This window comes from Varanus komodoensis, unplaced genomic scaffold (assembly GCF_004798865.1).
Source record: "Varanus komodoensis strain SLA01 unplaced genomic scaffold, ASM479886v1 scaffold48, whole genome shotgun sequence".
Classification (NCBI taxonomy): Eukaryota; Metazoa; Chordata; class Lepidosauria; order Squamata; family Varanidae; genus Varanus; species Varanus komodoensis.
This window is the reverse complement of record NW_025336059.1, coordinates 2,968,139-2,982,949: the sequence shown is the minus strand read 5'-3', so window position 1 is coordinate 2,982,949 and position 14,811 is coordinate 2,968,139. Positions and strand designations below refer to the sequence as shown.

Genomic DNA, 14,811 nt, shown 5'->3' with positions numbered 1-14,811 from the left:
GGCGGGGCGTGGGCGGGGCGACGCCGTCGCCATGGCTACCGCCTGGCGCGCGGGCTTCCGTCGTTCATCGAGACGCGCTGAATTCCTCTCGGACCGCCGCTTTACTGCTACGCCTCGGATCAAAGGGGAAACGCGGCAGCATTCTTTTGAATGGCACTTCCCCACCCCAAATCTCTCCTGGTTTTGGGCTCGGAGGTGGGAAAATGCGATTGCTATTTCTGTGCCCTGTCGCAAATCCCATCTATTATTATTATTAAAAATAAATAATAAAATAATAAAATATTGGAATTGGGAGGGGGAGATTACTTCATTTCCCCATCTCAAATGCCATGTGTGATTCTTGGGATCTGAGATAGGGAGCTGATAAAATCATATATATCAGCCTTTTTCTGTTAACCATTCTGGGAGCCATGTATGGCTGTTGAAGGGCATAAACAAGCAATAAATAAATGAATTGCAATGGGTGCATCTATTGACGCAAGGTGCAATCCTATACATGTTTATTCCCCAACCTTTTCAGGCCTGGATGGCACCAAGTTACTCCTAAGTTTTCCAACTCAGTCATTCTGGATGTTATAGGATACAGGCCTTTCCTGAAAGGCTGCAGGTGGGATTTCTTGTTCAGTGAACCTGTGACAGGATACCTCTTGACCTGCGTTGTCTCCTGGTCCCAAACCCACCTGGCTCAAGGAAGCTGTGAGCAGCAAGCCTTCTTCCTGCTGGCTGCAGGCTTGAGAATCAAACTGAACACTAGTTTTGCAATGAAATATCTAACCTAGCCACCAGGTGTCACACTACCTATAGGTCTTCCAATGGTCCAAGTGTGTACTCTGTACGTCTGTGTAATTTTTGTCTCCTCCAATTGTTCATTATTTCTGAAGACCAACCACACCGTGATATAAGGTTGCAGGATAGACTTTCCACACTAGAGTGCAGATGTGGCTCTCTTGGTCCCCATCAGCCACGGAAGATTCTCTAACCCAGCTTTCCCACACCGGATGACTTCCAGATGATCTCGGCAACAACTCCCAAAACTCTCACCAGTGGATATGAGGCTACTGAGTGCTGGAATCCAAAATAGCAGCAGGGTGTCTCGCAGCCAGAATCCCCGCTCCAGCCCAGGAATGCAAGGACTGCAGCTCTGGCCTATCCTACAATGACCTAGATGGCATTTAGCCGCCAGGGGGACTCTAGAGGTAACAGTGATGCCCTCCGGCTGTTGCAGTGAAAGGATAACATTTTGAAAAGAGGGTTTTGCTTCGCTTTTAAATTTTTATTTTGGCTCTCTTGCAAGACATGATAACAGTTGTTACCAAAACAAAAACAAGCCCAGACGTTGACATCTACAAAAATAGCGAAACGGAGAACCGTCAAAAATGGAATGTCCAACTTCTACAGTATTGCTCGCTTCGATGTCCACTAGACATTATATGCTGAAGAGGAAACGGCCCCCCCATGTCCAGTCCAGTTCGTGTGGATGAATTCGCCCGGTTTTGACAAGAGTTCGTAAGTGTGCGCACCAAAATAATCCCGCTGAGCCTATGAGAAATTGCAGTATTAATAATCAAGATTGCCAACAAAAGAAGTCTCAAGATGCCATCAGGAACATTCCTTTCTCGGCAAGCAAGGCTGCGATCCCCTCCAGGTTTAGATGGAAGAAAAACACCCTAGATTCACAGCATTTCCCAGCCAGCCACACTGGAGTTACAGGATGTTTTTCTGCCAAAACCTGCATACTATTGTACCATAAACAGCTAATATTCATTTGTAGCTCAGCTTAAGACAGGGAGGGAGGGTTACATACAAAAGCAGTGATGCGGACTGAAAAACCTGGGCAATATTTGCAATGAGGATGAAGCAAAACAGCCACCAGGTTTTCCTGTTTTGAAAAGGGATTTAGGAGGAGAAAGACTGGCCCAGTTCACAGATCACAACTACCTATATGTTGTTTAAAGGTGAATATAATATAATCTAGTAATAACAACAAAACAATAGTAATAATAGTGATGAAGGAGGGGTGAGCAAGCCACTGCCCACTTCCGCTTTGCAAAAGAACCACGGGAAGTCTGAACTCGGCAGTCTGGGTTGTCAAGGAAGCAGCAGGGTTTTGACCAAACAAAGCAGAAGTGAGCGAGCAGGCAAACCCAACTAACAGTTCGTGACTCCCCGCGTTTCAGACAACCTATAGATAGCTGTGACACGCAGAGGACGTGTGGGAGAGAGAAAAGCAAGACCACCTATTGGACTGGGGACAGAAGAGGAGAACGGAAACAAACAAGAAAGGAAAGGCAAGTTTCAGCTCTGCCTGCATTCCTAAGCCGCTGCCAAACTTGTGTACCTGAATCAGGTTTGCTGGCAGAACTCCGTGTCGGTAGCCGTCGTAGAAAGAGAGAGCAGTGGTGAAGCACGGCATGGGGATGCCCTCCTGGATGCCCGTGCTGACAGCACGTCGCCACGAGTCCTTGTGGAGAGAGGGAGGAGGGCTGGTTACCCGTGTAGCACCCCGCCCCCTACTCCTTCCTTGACTCGAGGCACGGAAGGAGCGTCCTTGTGCCAGTTCTGACCATCCCGTCCCTACTGGCTCAGTTTTGTCTACTCCGGCAATATTCTCCAGGGTCCTTCCTATCACCCACCAGCATGGTAAGTTAGAGACGGCAAGGACTGACTCAGAGACTGTTTGCAGGTACGGGAAACACATAAGGTATGTTTTAAATTTCCACAAACCTTTCTGGTTCTCCTAAACCCACTGACACCTTTCCTTGTGTAATGGCTGAGGGTCATTTGGCTACATAAACAACAGTGTTTCAAAACCCAAGACGGGCAGCAGGCACGACCCCCTTCGCATTGTCTCCCCTGGTGACGCACCTGACTGTCCTCCATGGCCGTCTTAAAGAAGTTGTCCAGCAAGAGGTTCTGGAGGTTGGGGTTCCGGTCGAACGCTTCTTTGATCTTCCCCAAGAACACGCTATCCAAGAGACAGGCGAAAGTGGCTATGATAAGTCAAGCACATGGGGGAGGTGGCCCAGAATCCTGAAGTCCTGTGGACTTAGCTACTATCAGCTACTATCGAGTGCCAGTGTGGCGTAGTGGTTAAGAGCGTGGGACTGGGACTCAGGTGATCCGGGTTCAAGTCCCCGCTCAGCCATGGAGCCAACTGGGTGACTTTGGCCAGGCACAGATGCTCAGCCCAACCTACCTCACAGGGTTGTTGATTTTAATTTGATTGTCTAATTGTATTGATCAATTTTAACTTTTATTCTGTAATTGTTCATTATTTTATCACTAAATTGTACTGCTTTATTGTTGTGTTACTCTTTTATGTAAGCCACCCCAAAAGCCTTTGGCTAAGAGACCTGACATAAAAATGTAATGATTTCATACAGAATCATGCAGTGTTGTTGTATATAGCTTTCCTCCCCCCTCCCCACGCCGGCTTTCCTGCTTCCTAAAAAAAAAAAATGTTTTTCTCTGCACATCTGCAGAAATATCCGAGGGGTTCGGGGAGAGATGGACCAAGCTTCAAGTGGAGAAGAGCGTCTTCCCCACACCAGCAGTCCCTGATCCACTCAGATGCTTCCTTCTTGCTCACCTTCGGATGATGCAGCCTCCCCGCCACATGAGGGCAATGGCGCCGTAATTCAGCGTCCAGCCAAACTCTTTGGCTGCCTGCCTCAGCAACATGAAGCCTTGCGTGTAGGAAATGATCTTGGATGCATACAGGGCCTGGAGAAGAAGCCAAGAAGCAACACTAGGAAAAGCTGCTGTAATGCGCATGAATTTCACCTTGGGGCAGTTTTATACGGAGACTCACTAAAGAGAAGCTTTTTTGACTCCTTTTGTGTGTGGGGGGGGGGGGGGGGGGGGACACCAGGAGGTAGATGCAAAAAACTGGAATGCACATTTAACAATAGTTTCAATATACAATTTCTTTCAATGGTTAGGCTTCAGAAATGAAGCAAATTATGGATTCAAAGACACCATGAACCAACACAATACTTTAAATGAGGTTGCACCAAAGATTTGTATAGGGGAATACAATCTTGACAGATTTATTATGAATTCTTTTCTCAATGATGTTTAATGTGGAGTTTGCCTCCTTGGCCAAGGAAGCCCTGGACTCCAGTGCCAGTGCTGTACACCCTTTGACCCAAAAGGCCAACTTCAGCATCTGACAGCTCGAAGTGCCCTTGTGGGTACCACTCTGAAGAAAACTAAAACACAATTCTCCACAAACACACAAACGGGACCTGCCCAACCCACCTTGCGAATGTCCTCCAGAAACTTAGCTTTATCCCCACAGAACGGGGCCGCTTTGGGTCCGCTGAGCAGCTTGCTGGCTTGCACCCGTTCATCCTTGAGGGACGACAGGCAGCGGGCAAAGACAGCCTCTCCTTTGAATAAAAGAGGAACCGAGCATCACTGACCGCCGAGTCGGAGCAACAGTGGACACTCTGCTGCATGCGCAAAGGGAACCCGGATTACCAGAAGACCGGCAAATACAATCAACTGAGATCACTATTCTGAAATTAACTCTAATTACAGCCACAGAATTAAATTTCATGCCTGGAGAAGCAGGAAAACAGAAGGGCACAACTGATTATACTGCTCTCGAAACGCAAGAGATCACTGTGGAAATGAGATTTTTTTTTGTGGGGGGGGATAAGGGTACAAGTTTGAGGATCTTCCCATGCCATTTACTCAGGTGTAAATCCTGCTCTATTCAATGGCGTTTATTCTGCGGCAACCATTTGCAACCGGACGGCACAATCCTGCGCCTTGCGCTCAGAGCCAGAGTTTGGCCCCGGGTTCGGTGGGGATCAAACCTGGGATGTGCTACATACAAAGCTCGTGCTCCACCACCATGCTAAAGCCCCACCCTGCTAAACATCAACGGACTGTTCATAATTCATGCTGGGAAGCAGTGCGTGCTTACCTGGGAATAAGTCCCACTGAACAGAGTAGGACTTACACCCGAGTAGGTGTGCTCAGGGCAGCACTGGAAGTCAGCAGTGGCAAAAGAAGCAAACAGAACAAAAAAGGGGCAGACAGGGACATGGAGAAAAAAACCTCCAAGTTCCTCCAAGAGCCTTCCTTGTTCCGGGAGTCGGAGGGAGAATGACTCTGCATCTCCAGGGCAGGAAATTGCAAGTCATGCTGGTGATGCAAGGAAGGGGTGGGGAAAACCCCAGCTCGGCGAATGGGCGGCACCGGCCCTGAGGAGAGGAGTCATCCCCCTGCGAGCCAGGCCAGAACCTCGCCTGGAGAGAAAAAAGCCGCTCCGCCAGAGAAGGCGTCCAGCACGCTGAAACGGGCACAGCGGCCGAGCCTACAAAGGCGAGAAGAGCCCTGCCACGTCGGGGCCACAGTCCATCTGTGCCGGCCTTCTGTTCACCTGGCAGCGAACCAGCTGCCCCACGGTGAAACCCACAAATAGGAGGGCAGTGCAACGATCCCCTTCCGCCCGTGTTCCCCAGCTACTGGTTTCTACACAAAGGATCCCCAAGTCAAAAGGTCTTACTTGGGAATAGAGAAAGGACAGCCAGGAGGAAACCCAGAATAATCTGGGGTGAAAAGCTGCGTTTTCCCTGTATTTCACAAAGGAAAGAAGCCTTGAGGAGGAAGCATGTCCCTTTTAACCTGTTTCCCATTCCGCATCCACTCTCCCCCAAAATCTCACATCGCTGTTGCTCGCTTTAGCGGGTGATGGCGAGACTCACCTATGAGAGTGACGGGGATCCCGTACTCCAGAGCGGAGATAGCCGTCCACTTTCCCGTTCCCTTCTGCCCAGCACTGTCCCTGATTTTGGGGAGCAGGTGCTTGCCATCTGCATCGTGGTATTTCAAGATGTTGGCCGTGATTTCAATCAGGAAGGAGTCCAGTTCTGTCTTATTCCAGTCCTCGAAGACCTGGGGAGGGGGAGGAGGGTAGAAACAACCGTCCAGGCTGCCTGGAGAGCAGCAAGTTCTACACAGCTGCCCCGGATCCTTGCCGTAAAACGCCTCTGCCAAAAGTGGCACGTGGCAGCCAAGTTTTTTGGGAGCATTCATAGCAAAGTATGCACTTTAATGACCTTTGGGCTGACATAAATCTGCCATCCGAGGAAATGTGCGTGACAGTAGCGAGACCGCCAGACACAGGACTCGACTCACCTTGGCCATCTCATCGTGGCCCATGCCCAAGACGTCTTTCATGAGGTGGTAGGCCTCGCAGATCAGCTGCATGTCTCCGTACTCGATCCCGTTGTGCACCATCTTCACAAAGTGTCCGGACCCCTCATCGCCCACCTGCCAGACACCCACCCCCGAGAGGAAGAAGAACCACTCACAGGGTAGTGCCGACACCAAGGGGCGGCCCCCCCCCCTTCCGCAAAAGCTTGGCTCTCCACCCGCCACTGCAAGTTGTCTCTCTCCGTGTCTCAGCACATTGTCGGCTGCTGGGAAAGGGCCGTGCCCACCCCCTCAGCCACCTCACGAATGGGCAAACCTCCCACCTGATGGCAGCCATTTCGTGAGAGCACCCACAGCACTCAGGGACAGCTGGAGACCCCTATATCAGGGCCCCTCAGCCACTGCAGCTTTTATGCTGTGCTCTTTTGGAGGTGTCTGTGGTGCCGCCGCCCATCCCCAAAAGAGGGCTGCCACCACGAGGAAGTGTGGGTGGCTGGATACAACCCCCCTCCCCCAGAGAGCTGGATTTGCCCCATATGCCTGAGGTGCAATGACACTGGCTTAGGCTTAACCCAGATCAAAGCCAGTGTTACAAAGGCCAGGACTAAGCCCGAGGATGCACAAAGATACACATTCTGCTCTCCATCCTTCAGAGGCAACAGCACCCCAAGCATGCACAGAGTGTCACCCAACACAGGGCCATGACTCACCCAGTCGCAGCAGGGTTCTCCAGTCCCTACTTTAGCAGCAATGCTTTGAAATATTGGCTTGATGTGGGGCCTGCAAAAGAGATCATAATATTGGCAAAATCAAGTCAGGAGAAGCCACTGAAGAGGAGTTCAGGGTAAGGCCAGGATGAGCTACAGCAGGGCGGGGGCAGCAAAGCTCTTTCAAGGCCCACACTGAATTACAAAGAAGCTCTTGGGGCTGCATTCCAGGGGGAGGCGGGGCCTAAATGCTAGTGTATTTCAACATATGGCCAGCCTTAGAAAAGGCATCCGTGCCTTCCTTCCGAAGTGAGGCGAGGGAGGGCTTGCACAGAACCAGGAAAAGCACCAAAGGGGCGGTCGGTGAGGAAGGGGAGGCAGCCAGCAGAAGGGAGCTTGCGCCTTCCGCTTATTCATCTGCCATGACGCACTGCCAGGCCCCTGGCAGGCAGCTGACTCCCCACAGCTCTGGCTGCAGGGAAACAGAGCACAGGGATGCAACAGGCTGGATTCTCCATAAAAAGTGGGCCAAGACAGGCTGGAGCCAACGTGAGCCCTGCTCAGAGTAGACCAGCTGCAATGAACAGCATAGAAGTTCATTTACACGGCAGAGAAGATGGTAGTTCCATGCTGACAGATGGGCATCGATGCAACTCTAAGCCTGTTTACACACTTGAATTGGAAGTTAGAACCTGACCAGGTTGCAAGGGGGCTTATTCTCAAAGTAAACAGGGGATTTAATTTTAGTTCTTTCTGAGCTTTGGCTGCGGAGCAGAACAGAAAGGAAGTACCAACCAAAAACAGTATTTATAGATCAGAAGACAGGCCTTAAAAGAGAGTGAAAAGATGGCGGCAGCTGGGGCCCCAAATCTCTGCAGGGCACGAGGACACCTTCCTCTAGCACAGATTTTGCATGCAGAAACATCATGCCATGCATTTTATTTATTTAAAATATTTATATGCCATTCTATTCGCAAAAAAAACCTCAGGACAGCTTACAATGTAAAATATAACATAAATAACATAAATAAAATTCCCAACCCACACTGGCTGCAGCTAAAAACATAGAAAAGCCAATATTAAAACTTATTAAAATACTACTGGAATAAAAAGGTCTTAACCTGGCACCAAAAAACAAATAATGGCGGCGCCAGGCGGACCTCTCTGGGGAGCACATTCCATAGGCGGGGTGCCACCGCAGAGAAGGCCCTCCTCCGGGTACTTTGCATACTAATATCTTTCATGGAGGGTTCCCGGAGGAGGGCCTCTGCTGCCGATCTCAGGGGGTGGGAGGGCAAATACGGAAGAAGGCGTTCCTTTAGGTATCCAGGTCCCAAGCCGTTAAGGGCTTTGTAGGTGATAACCAGCACCTTGAATTGAGCCCGGACTTCGATGGGGAGGCAGTGAAGCTGGAAGAGGAGTGGGGTTGTATGAGAGTAACGCCCAGTCTCCGTCAGCAACCTGGCTGCTTTGTTTTGCACCACCTGAAGTATCCGGACCGTCTTCAGGGGCAGCCCCACATAGAGCGCGTTACAGAAATCCAACCGGGAAGTAACCGATGCATGTGTCACTGAAGTTCCCCTTATCTCAAGGATGCCAGGCCAGAAAATGGACACTCACCATGCTTCCTTGGCTCCCCCTGGCATGAGCGAGGGGCCATACCTGGCCCCTTCTTCACCACCACTAACTCCACTTCCCACAAACAGAATGCCCTTCTGCTTGAGCTCCTTGCAGCGTCTCTGGGGGAGGAAGGATAGAGAGTGAAAACAGAGGATTTTTTGGTGGTGTGCTTTTTTTTATGTTACTCATTTGGGGGCCAAGGGTCTCATGCAAAAAAGAAATTTAAACCTTAACCCAATTGCAGAAGGAGACATCTTGCTCAGTCTAAAATCCTAGTTGGCATTCTCTATCTGCTTGTGAGCCAATCATCTTTGCCATCTTAAGGACTAGAAACTTAGATTTCTTTTAACAAAAGAAACCAAAATTCCAAGGAAGTAAAATTCTGCACTCAGTACTGAACCTCCTGCGTGTGGCTTAGCAGGCAGTGCCCGGCTTTTTGAACAGAGAGCTGGTTACAAATCCCTGTCCAGCTGTAAGACTCCCCAAGTGCCTCCACTGGACAAATGAGGATTGTTCAAAGTAGCCTGGCCTACCTTGGAGATCAGTCTGTGAGAAGGAAGCTGTCTCCACAAACCCTGCTCTAGACACCTCGGCTTGGAAGAGAACTGGGATACCAAAAAATGCCACACGTACCGTGCTGTCTCTGTACTCGGAATTCCCTCCATCGATTATAATATCTCCAGCACTCAGCAGGGGGACCTGAAAGTGGGAAAGGTACAGTCACGCAAGAGCAACCCCGCCAGACCAGAACTGCAGCCCATCCAGTCCAGCCACAGTGGCCGGCAAAGGGCACCCAGGAAGCCCTCCGACAGAGGCGCTGTGAGGAAAAGACCCACTAGGGCTGGGCCCCCCGAGGCCCTCCTTTGGAGCCCCAACTTTCCGGAAGGCCATGTGCCCCTCCACCTGCTGCCAAGGACACTCGCTGAAATAAAGCTCTGGGAGCCCTGATGATTCCTGCTGCACCTGCCTGCCCTGGATTAGCCAGATGTTGACCAACGGTGCTTCACCTCCGGCTGCCCTGCCCTTGACTCGTTTTGCCCAAGGTTTCTTTTCCCCTGAATTCAAATGCCCTCCCTCTGCCTTGTCCAGGCAGCCCTTTTAGAAAGAGCGGCATCCTTAGAAAATGGCATCCTTGACAAAGAGAGACGTCAGAATATGTTAATTAGCATCTACAAATATGTGCAATTTTTTGGTCCCGTGGGCCTGAGCACAGGATCTTTCTGCACCCAGCTTACAACAGGAGTGCGAGTACGACAGAAGCCCTCCCTTGGAGCTTCTCAGCAGCTGGTATACTGTGATACACTGCCCCAGGACACAGAGGTTCTCCCTTTATGCCTAACAGCCATGAGGAAAGTTCAAGATGGGGGCTTCACATCTTGCCTTAAAAGCCCGCGTGTGGGCTTTTAGGTTCTAGATGCAAAACCTCAGACTGGCCTGGCGTCCCTTACCCCCTTTCCTCTGACCATTTCATATTTCTGGTGCACATGTTTTCCAGCTGCTTGAAACATCTCTCCAAAGCCTCCTTTATGGGAGGGAAGAGCCTCAAGCTCAAACAGGTTGGTGTTTTCGACAGTTTGGCCCCATCCACAGGAACAAGGCGCCCGAGGACTTCTCCATAATGGATTTGGGCCCACAGACCTCCCACACCTCTGCTTGAGGGCAGAGCAAAACATGAAGAAAAAAAATTTAGAGGTCGCAGGGAGCATAGCCCGAGAAGTCAGGTAGGGTGCACGCCAGCAGAAAACACAGTCATTCAGTGGCCGCAGCCAAAAGCAAAGCGCTGCCCGTGCACTTTGCAAGCAGAAATGGGTTTGCATGGCCGCCACTTGCAAAAGCACAGCGCAGGCCGCCGGAGGGGCCTGCTCACCAGTTTGTTGATGAAGTCGTCCACGGCGCTCCCAGCCTTCACCAAAAGAATGATCCGCCGGGGTTTTTTCAGCTTCGACACCATTTCTTCCAGGGAGTGAGCCCCAATGACTTTCGTCCCTTTGGCTTCATTGGCCAGGAAGTCATCCACTTTAGAGACTGTTCGGTTAAATGCACACACCTGGACGAGAAAAGGAGACAGAGATCCTACGGGGGGACTGCCGAAAGAGGCCGTGCAATTCCCGAAACACGGTCCTCAGGCCCGTCCTTCCATTTTCTGGGGCAGGGAACTGATGCCCAATTCCCCCAAAATGACAACCCTCCAAGTGTTCCTTCTTACGTGCTTCATTTTCCATTTGGAGCACACTGCAGTTTATTAAAAAGAAAAACTTTCTGAGACTCCAAGGTAGACTGGATTTCGCCCTGAGTTTCAACACCCCTGCCTTACGACTTCCATTGCGGAATGACGTCAGATGCGAGGCTCTTGCATCTTGTGAAGCACCTTCCTCAGCACCCAGGCTAAACACACATTTAGCAGTTAAAAGCCAAAAACCAAACAAAAAAAAGCATGGTCCATATCAGCAGTTTTACTCACCACAAAGCCATGGTCATTCATGTTTAAAATGAGGTTCTGGCCCATGACAGCCAATCCGATCAAGGCAATGTCTGCTCTGAAAGCACAGGAAAGACATGTACAAGCTACTTCGGCCGAAAAGGATCCCAAGCACTCTTGGGATTGGTTGTACTCGTGGAGGCAAATATTAGATGGCATAACTGTCTTGCGCAAGGGAGCCAGCTCCGGGGGGGATATCCCAACCAAATACTCCTCTCTGACCCAGCAGAAGATTCCCTTTCACCCATTTCCAAATCCAGCAGAACCCTCCCTTCCTGGGAGGACAACTTGCACCAGTCCAGCCTTTCTTAAAGTGGCATCTGCCAGTTATCTTTAAAGACGTCTCCCATAACCCTGGGTTAACCCAGAATCTTCTCCTCACCCCTGGAGGGCACCAGGTCAAGGAAAGCTGCAATACGTCTGCTGATGCTGGGAAGGGCAAAACCCAGGGAGCGGGCAGGCTTTCCTTCAGTTCTGCTCCCCCAGACACAATTGCTTGTGCATGCACCATACAAGAGGACAGGCTGAACTGGCCTGAGAAAGATAGAATGAATGGAGCGAGTCTTGCTTAAGGACCATGGGGAAATGGTGAGTGTTAGGACTCAGCCAGCAAGAGCGCCTTCCACAAAGCCTTCAGGACATTAGAGGTCAGAACAGGGTTGGGTGGTTGCAACCGGTTCTTTTGCCAGCTTGTGGGTGTCTTACTGGAGAGGATAATCAGGAAGAAAGCAGGATTGCCTAATCCAGCTTGCATCTGTCTCGTTAACCCAGTCACCCAGGCAAGGGCACCCTAAGGAATGAATGCATGAGGTTCCTTTACAAATAAGAGGACAGAAAACCCTGCACATGCACCCACAGGGCCTCCAGTCTATGCCCAAAAAGCGGCCACGACAATACTTGTGCCCACTTTAGAGGTTGAGCAACCGACACTGCAAAGAGGAAACTGCAAGCAGAAGTCCTTCCTGTTTCCTCCACTGTGTCTCAACTAGGGAGAGTTGCTCAAACTCGGAGCAGCTGCACCCAGAATAAGGAAGGATGGGGGAGAGAACAAATAACCAAGAAAGGAAAGGCCAAATGCTGGCCACCCAAACAGGCAACGCTGCAAGGGAGACAAGCGATTAAACTCGGAGCTCAGCCCAACCTGTCCAGCCCTCCCATGCAGGTGCAGGCATCACACCGAATTGCACAACCTCATCCAGCCAAGCCCTCCAACAATGGATCACCAGGTGTGGCCACCCTTGTCCCCACCAGTCCTCCTTTTTAGGCAATGCCTCTTTTTTTTTTCTTTCTTTCTTCCTTTCCTATGTACATATGCAGCAAAGAACCTTGTAAGCAGCAGCTGAAAGACTTGAAAACAAATTAGCTTTTGTGGACTGCATTTCACTTGTATCTGATGGCAAGATAAATCTGTTACTTTTTTTAGTTATAGGACATTTTTATTGCTTGATTCATATAGGAATGTGCTTGAAAATACAATTAAAACTATACAAACAGATAACACTTAAGTATTAAAAGTATCCTATAACAGAGAAAGCGATGAAATTCCTGAAAATATCAATCATTCTGAAATTCCTGAAAATATCAATCATTATTATGGCATTAATTCTGTGTGGAAAGTTTACTGGAAATAAGATTTTAATCTAAAGGTCAGTTACTCTTAGCACCACATGCCTGTGCAGGTTTACTCAGAAGTAAGTCACACTGTGTTTTATGGGGCTTGTCCTGAAGATGGTGGGGGGGGGGGTGTTATATGTGTGTGAAAAACAGAGCGTTTTATTAACCTACTGAAAGCAACACCAAAGTATGGAGAAATACAAAACCAGCACCCTATATTTCTCATTTCCACCAATCTCATAAGGGAGGAATTCCCCCATAATAGAATAACTTATAGAAGACATGATCAGGATCTTTTCATTATTAATATATTACCTATATTTATATCCCGCCTTTTTTTTCCTTTCAAGGAACTCAAAGCAGCCCACATCCTCCTGCTTTCCATTCGCACAACAACCCTGTGAGGTGGGCCTGGGCCGAGGCTGTGTGAGTGGCCCAAAATCACCCAGTGAGCTTCCCGGCCGAGTGCGAACTGCAACCCGGATCTCGCGCGTCCCAGCCCGGCCCTTCTAATCCCTGCACCTCATTATACGTTTACGGACAAGGCCGGACAAGGCGGGGGGACCCCGCGAAACCAAGGCAAGCAATTCACAGGGAAGCGCATGGGAGGGCTGCGATCCGGAGCGCGCTTACTGGGGGAGGGGGCTAAGCCCGCCCACCCCCAGCCCCAGCCCCGGGGACAGGATGCATTCACAGGTCCACAGAACAGTAGGGCTGGAAGGGGCCAAGTAGGCCACCCCCCCACCCCACCCCACCCCCGCGGAAGCCCGCCTTAGCGATCGGGCCGCGCGTTCCCGAGCTCCCCGACACCCCCAAGGTGCGCCAGATGCGCTCTACTCACTCGGCCATGGCGGCGGCTTGGCGAGGCTGCTAGTTGCTGGGCAGGTGGTCGGAACTCTGGTGCGGTGCGAGCCGAGCCGAGCCAAAGCCGAGGCCCCTCCCTCGGGCCGGGCCGAGCCGGGCAGGCCCAGCCGCGGGGCGGGCCCAGCCGCGGATCAGCCGATCGGCCCTTAAAGGCGCGGCACCCGCTCCCTCCATCGCCTGCAGCCCTGGGGACAAAGAGGCGTGAGCAAGAGGGAGGTTCTGCCCCGCCACCTGAAACAGAGGCCCCGGGCGATCGCGGTCGCAGTCCTGCATCCTGCACCCGGGGGCTCTTGGCCGTAATCGCTGCCCCCATCTTGAGCCTTTCTCCCCCAGCAGTCTGAAATGCGACGCCGCCCCCCTCCCGGCCATACCTCCCTTTCAACGCACTGGGGTGTCTTCGAGAGTCGGGACCCTTCAAAGACTGAAGAACATCTGTAAAGTAGCATTTGCACATCTGTCCCTTTTTTGAAGTGCTGTGGCCCTGAGCCCAGGATAGGTTCTCTTTGATACAAGGTTAGTCCTGCGGAAAGTAGCCTCACTGAAATGAGACCTACCTTGCCGACGACTAACTTAAACCTCACTAGGTGAGTGGTGACAAAGCCAAACCTTCCCGAACTTCCTCTGGGACTCCTCTGTGGTTGAAGACTTCTGTGTAAATGGATAGCTTGTACTCCTCAGCCTTCAGGACCGTGATCCAGGAAAGGTTTAATCTTTGTTGAAGCGAACTGAGAGGTTTGTAATTCTTTATAAAAGGTGATTTAAAGACAATTTCAAGGCCCACCACCGATAAAGGCCTGAGCTTTAGATGGGCCGGGCTTCACCTTACTCGTGCAACTTGAGATGCTGCATTGATTAGGGTGCTGACAATTTCATTCTAGGGATTTAGTTTTTAGCTTGGCCGAATCTAATTCCTTTGAGGTAGAAGCGGACGCTCCACCACCCAGAGCCAGGAATATAGTGAGAGAGCGTGGATAGGTGTGTAGCCACAGAATTAAGGAAAGGGTACCTCTGAGCATATGTGTAGTCGAGGAATGTGTTTTCAGTACCAACTCACAGCTCAGTCATTTCACAGGTCACTCCTTTCCTGACTGTATTCCCTGAACTTTGTTCCAGCTGCCTAATTTTGGACGGGGGTGTCTGCTGTGGGAGGCGGGCCGTTTTGAGTAACTCCACCGGTGGCGATCTCGGCAGTTGGTATTGACCAGAACTGCATGGCTTTGTCTCTCTGTTCCTTCGCACGTTAGCTGCTTTGGGACCCACTTGGATGGCCTGGAGTGTGAACTCAAGTAAGAAGCCATAAAGAACACGCCGGCTGAATTCGCGCATAACGTCGGCAGGCCGCCTCACCTCAGGCGCCGT

General features: G+C 50.7%; 1 protein-coding gene across 1 annotated transcript; it reads right to left on the bottom strand.

Annotated features, from left to right (window-relative positions):
* Positions 1 to 1,252: 1,252 nt before the first annotated feature.
* Positions 1,253 to 13,506, bottom strand: PGD (phosphogluconate dehydrogenase). Its single transcript, XM_044445356.1, has 13 exons — positions 13,430 to 13,506; positions 10,957 to 11,032; positions 10,363 to 10,542; positions 9,129 to 9,194; positions 8,496 to 8,614; positions 6,879 to 6,948; positions 6,151 to 6,285; positions 5,718 to 5,907; positions 4,261 to 4,391; positions 3,590 to 3,723; positions 2,866 to 2,965; positions 2,339 to 2,461; positions 1,253 to 1,539 (listed from the first exon to the last, which is right to left on the bottom strand). Exons 1-13 carry the CDS (start codon positions 13,435 to 13,437, stop codon positions 1,420 to 1,422), a joined length of 1,452 nt encoding a protein of 483 aa, XP_044301291.1. The 5' UTR covers positions 13,438 to 13,506; the 3' UTR covers positions 1,253 to 1,419.
* Between the last annotated feature and the right edge of the window lie 1,305 nt (positions 13,507 to 14,811).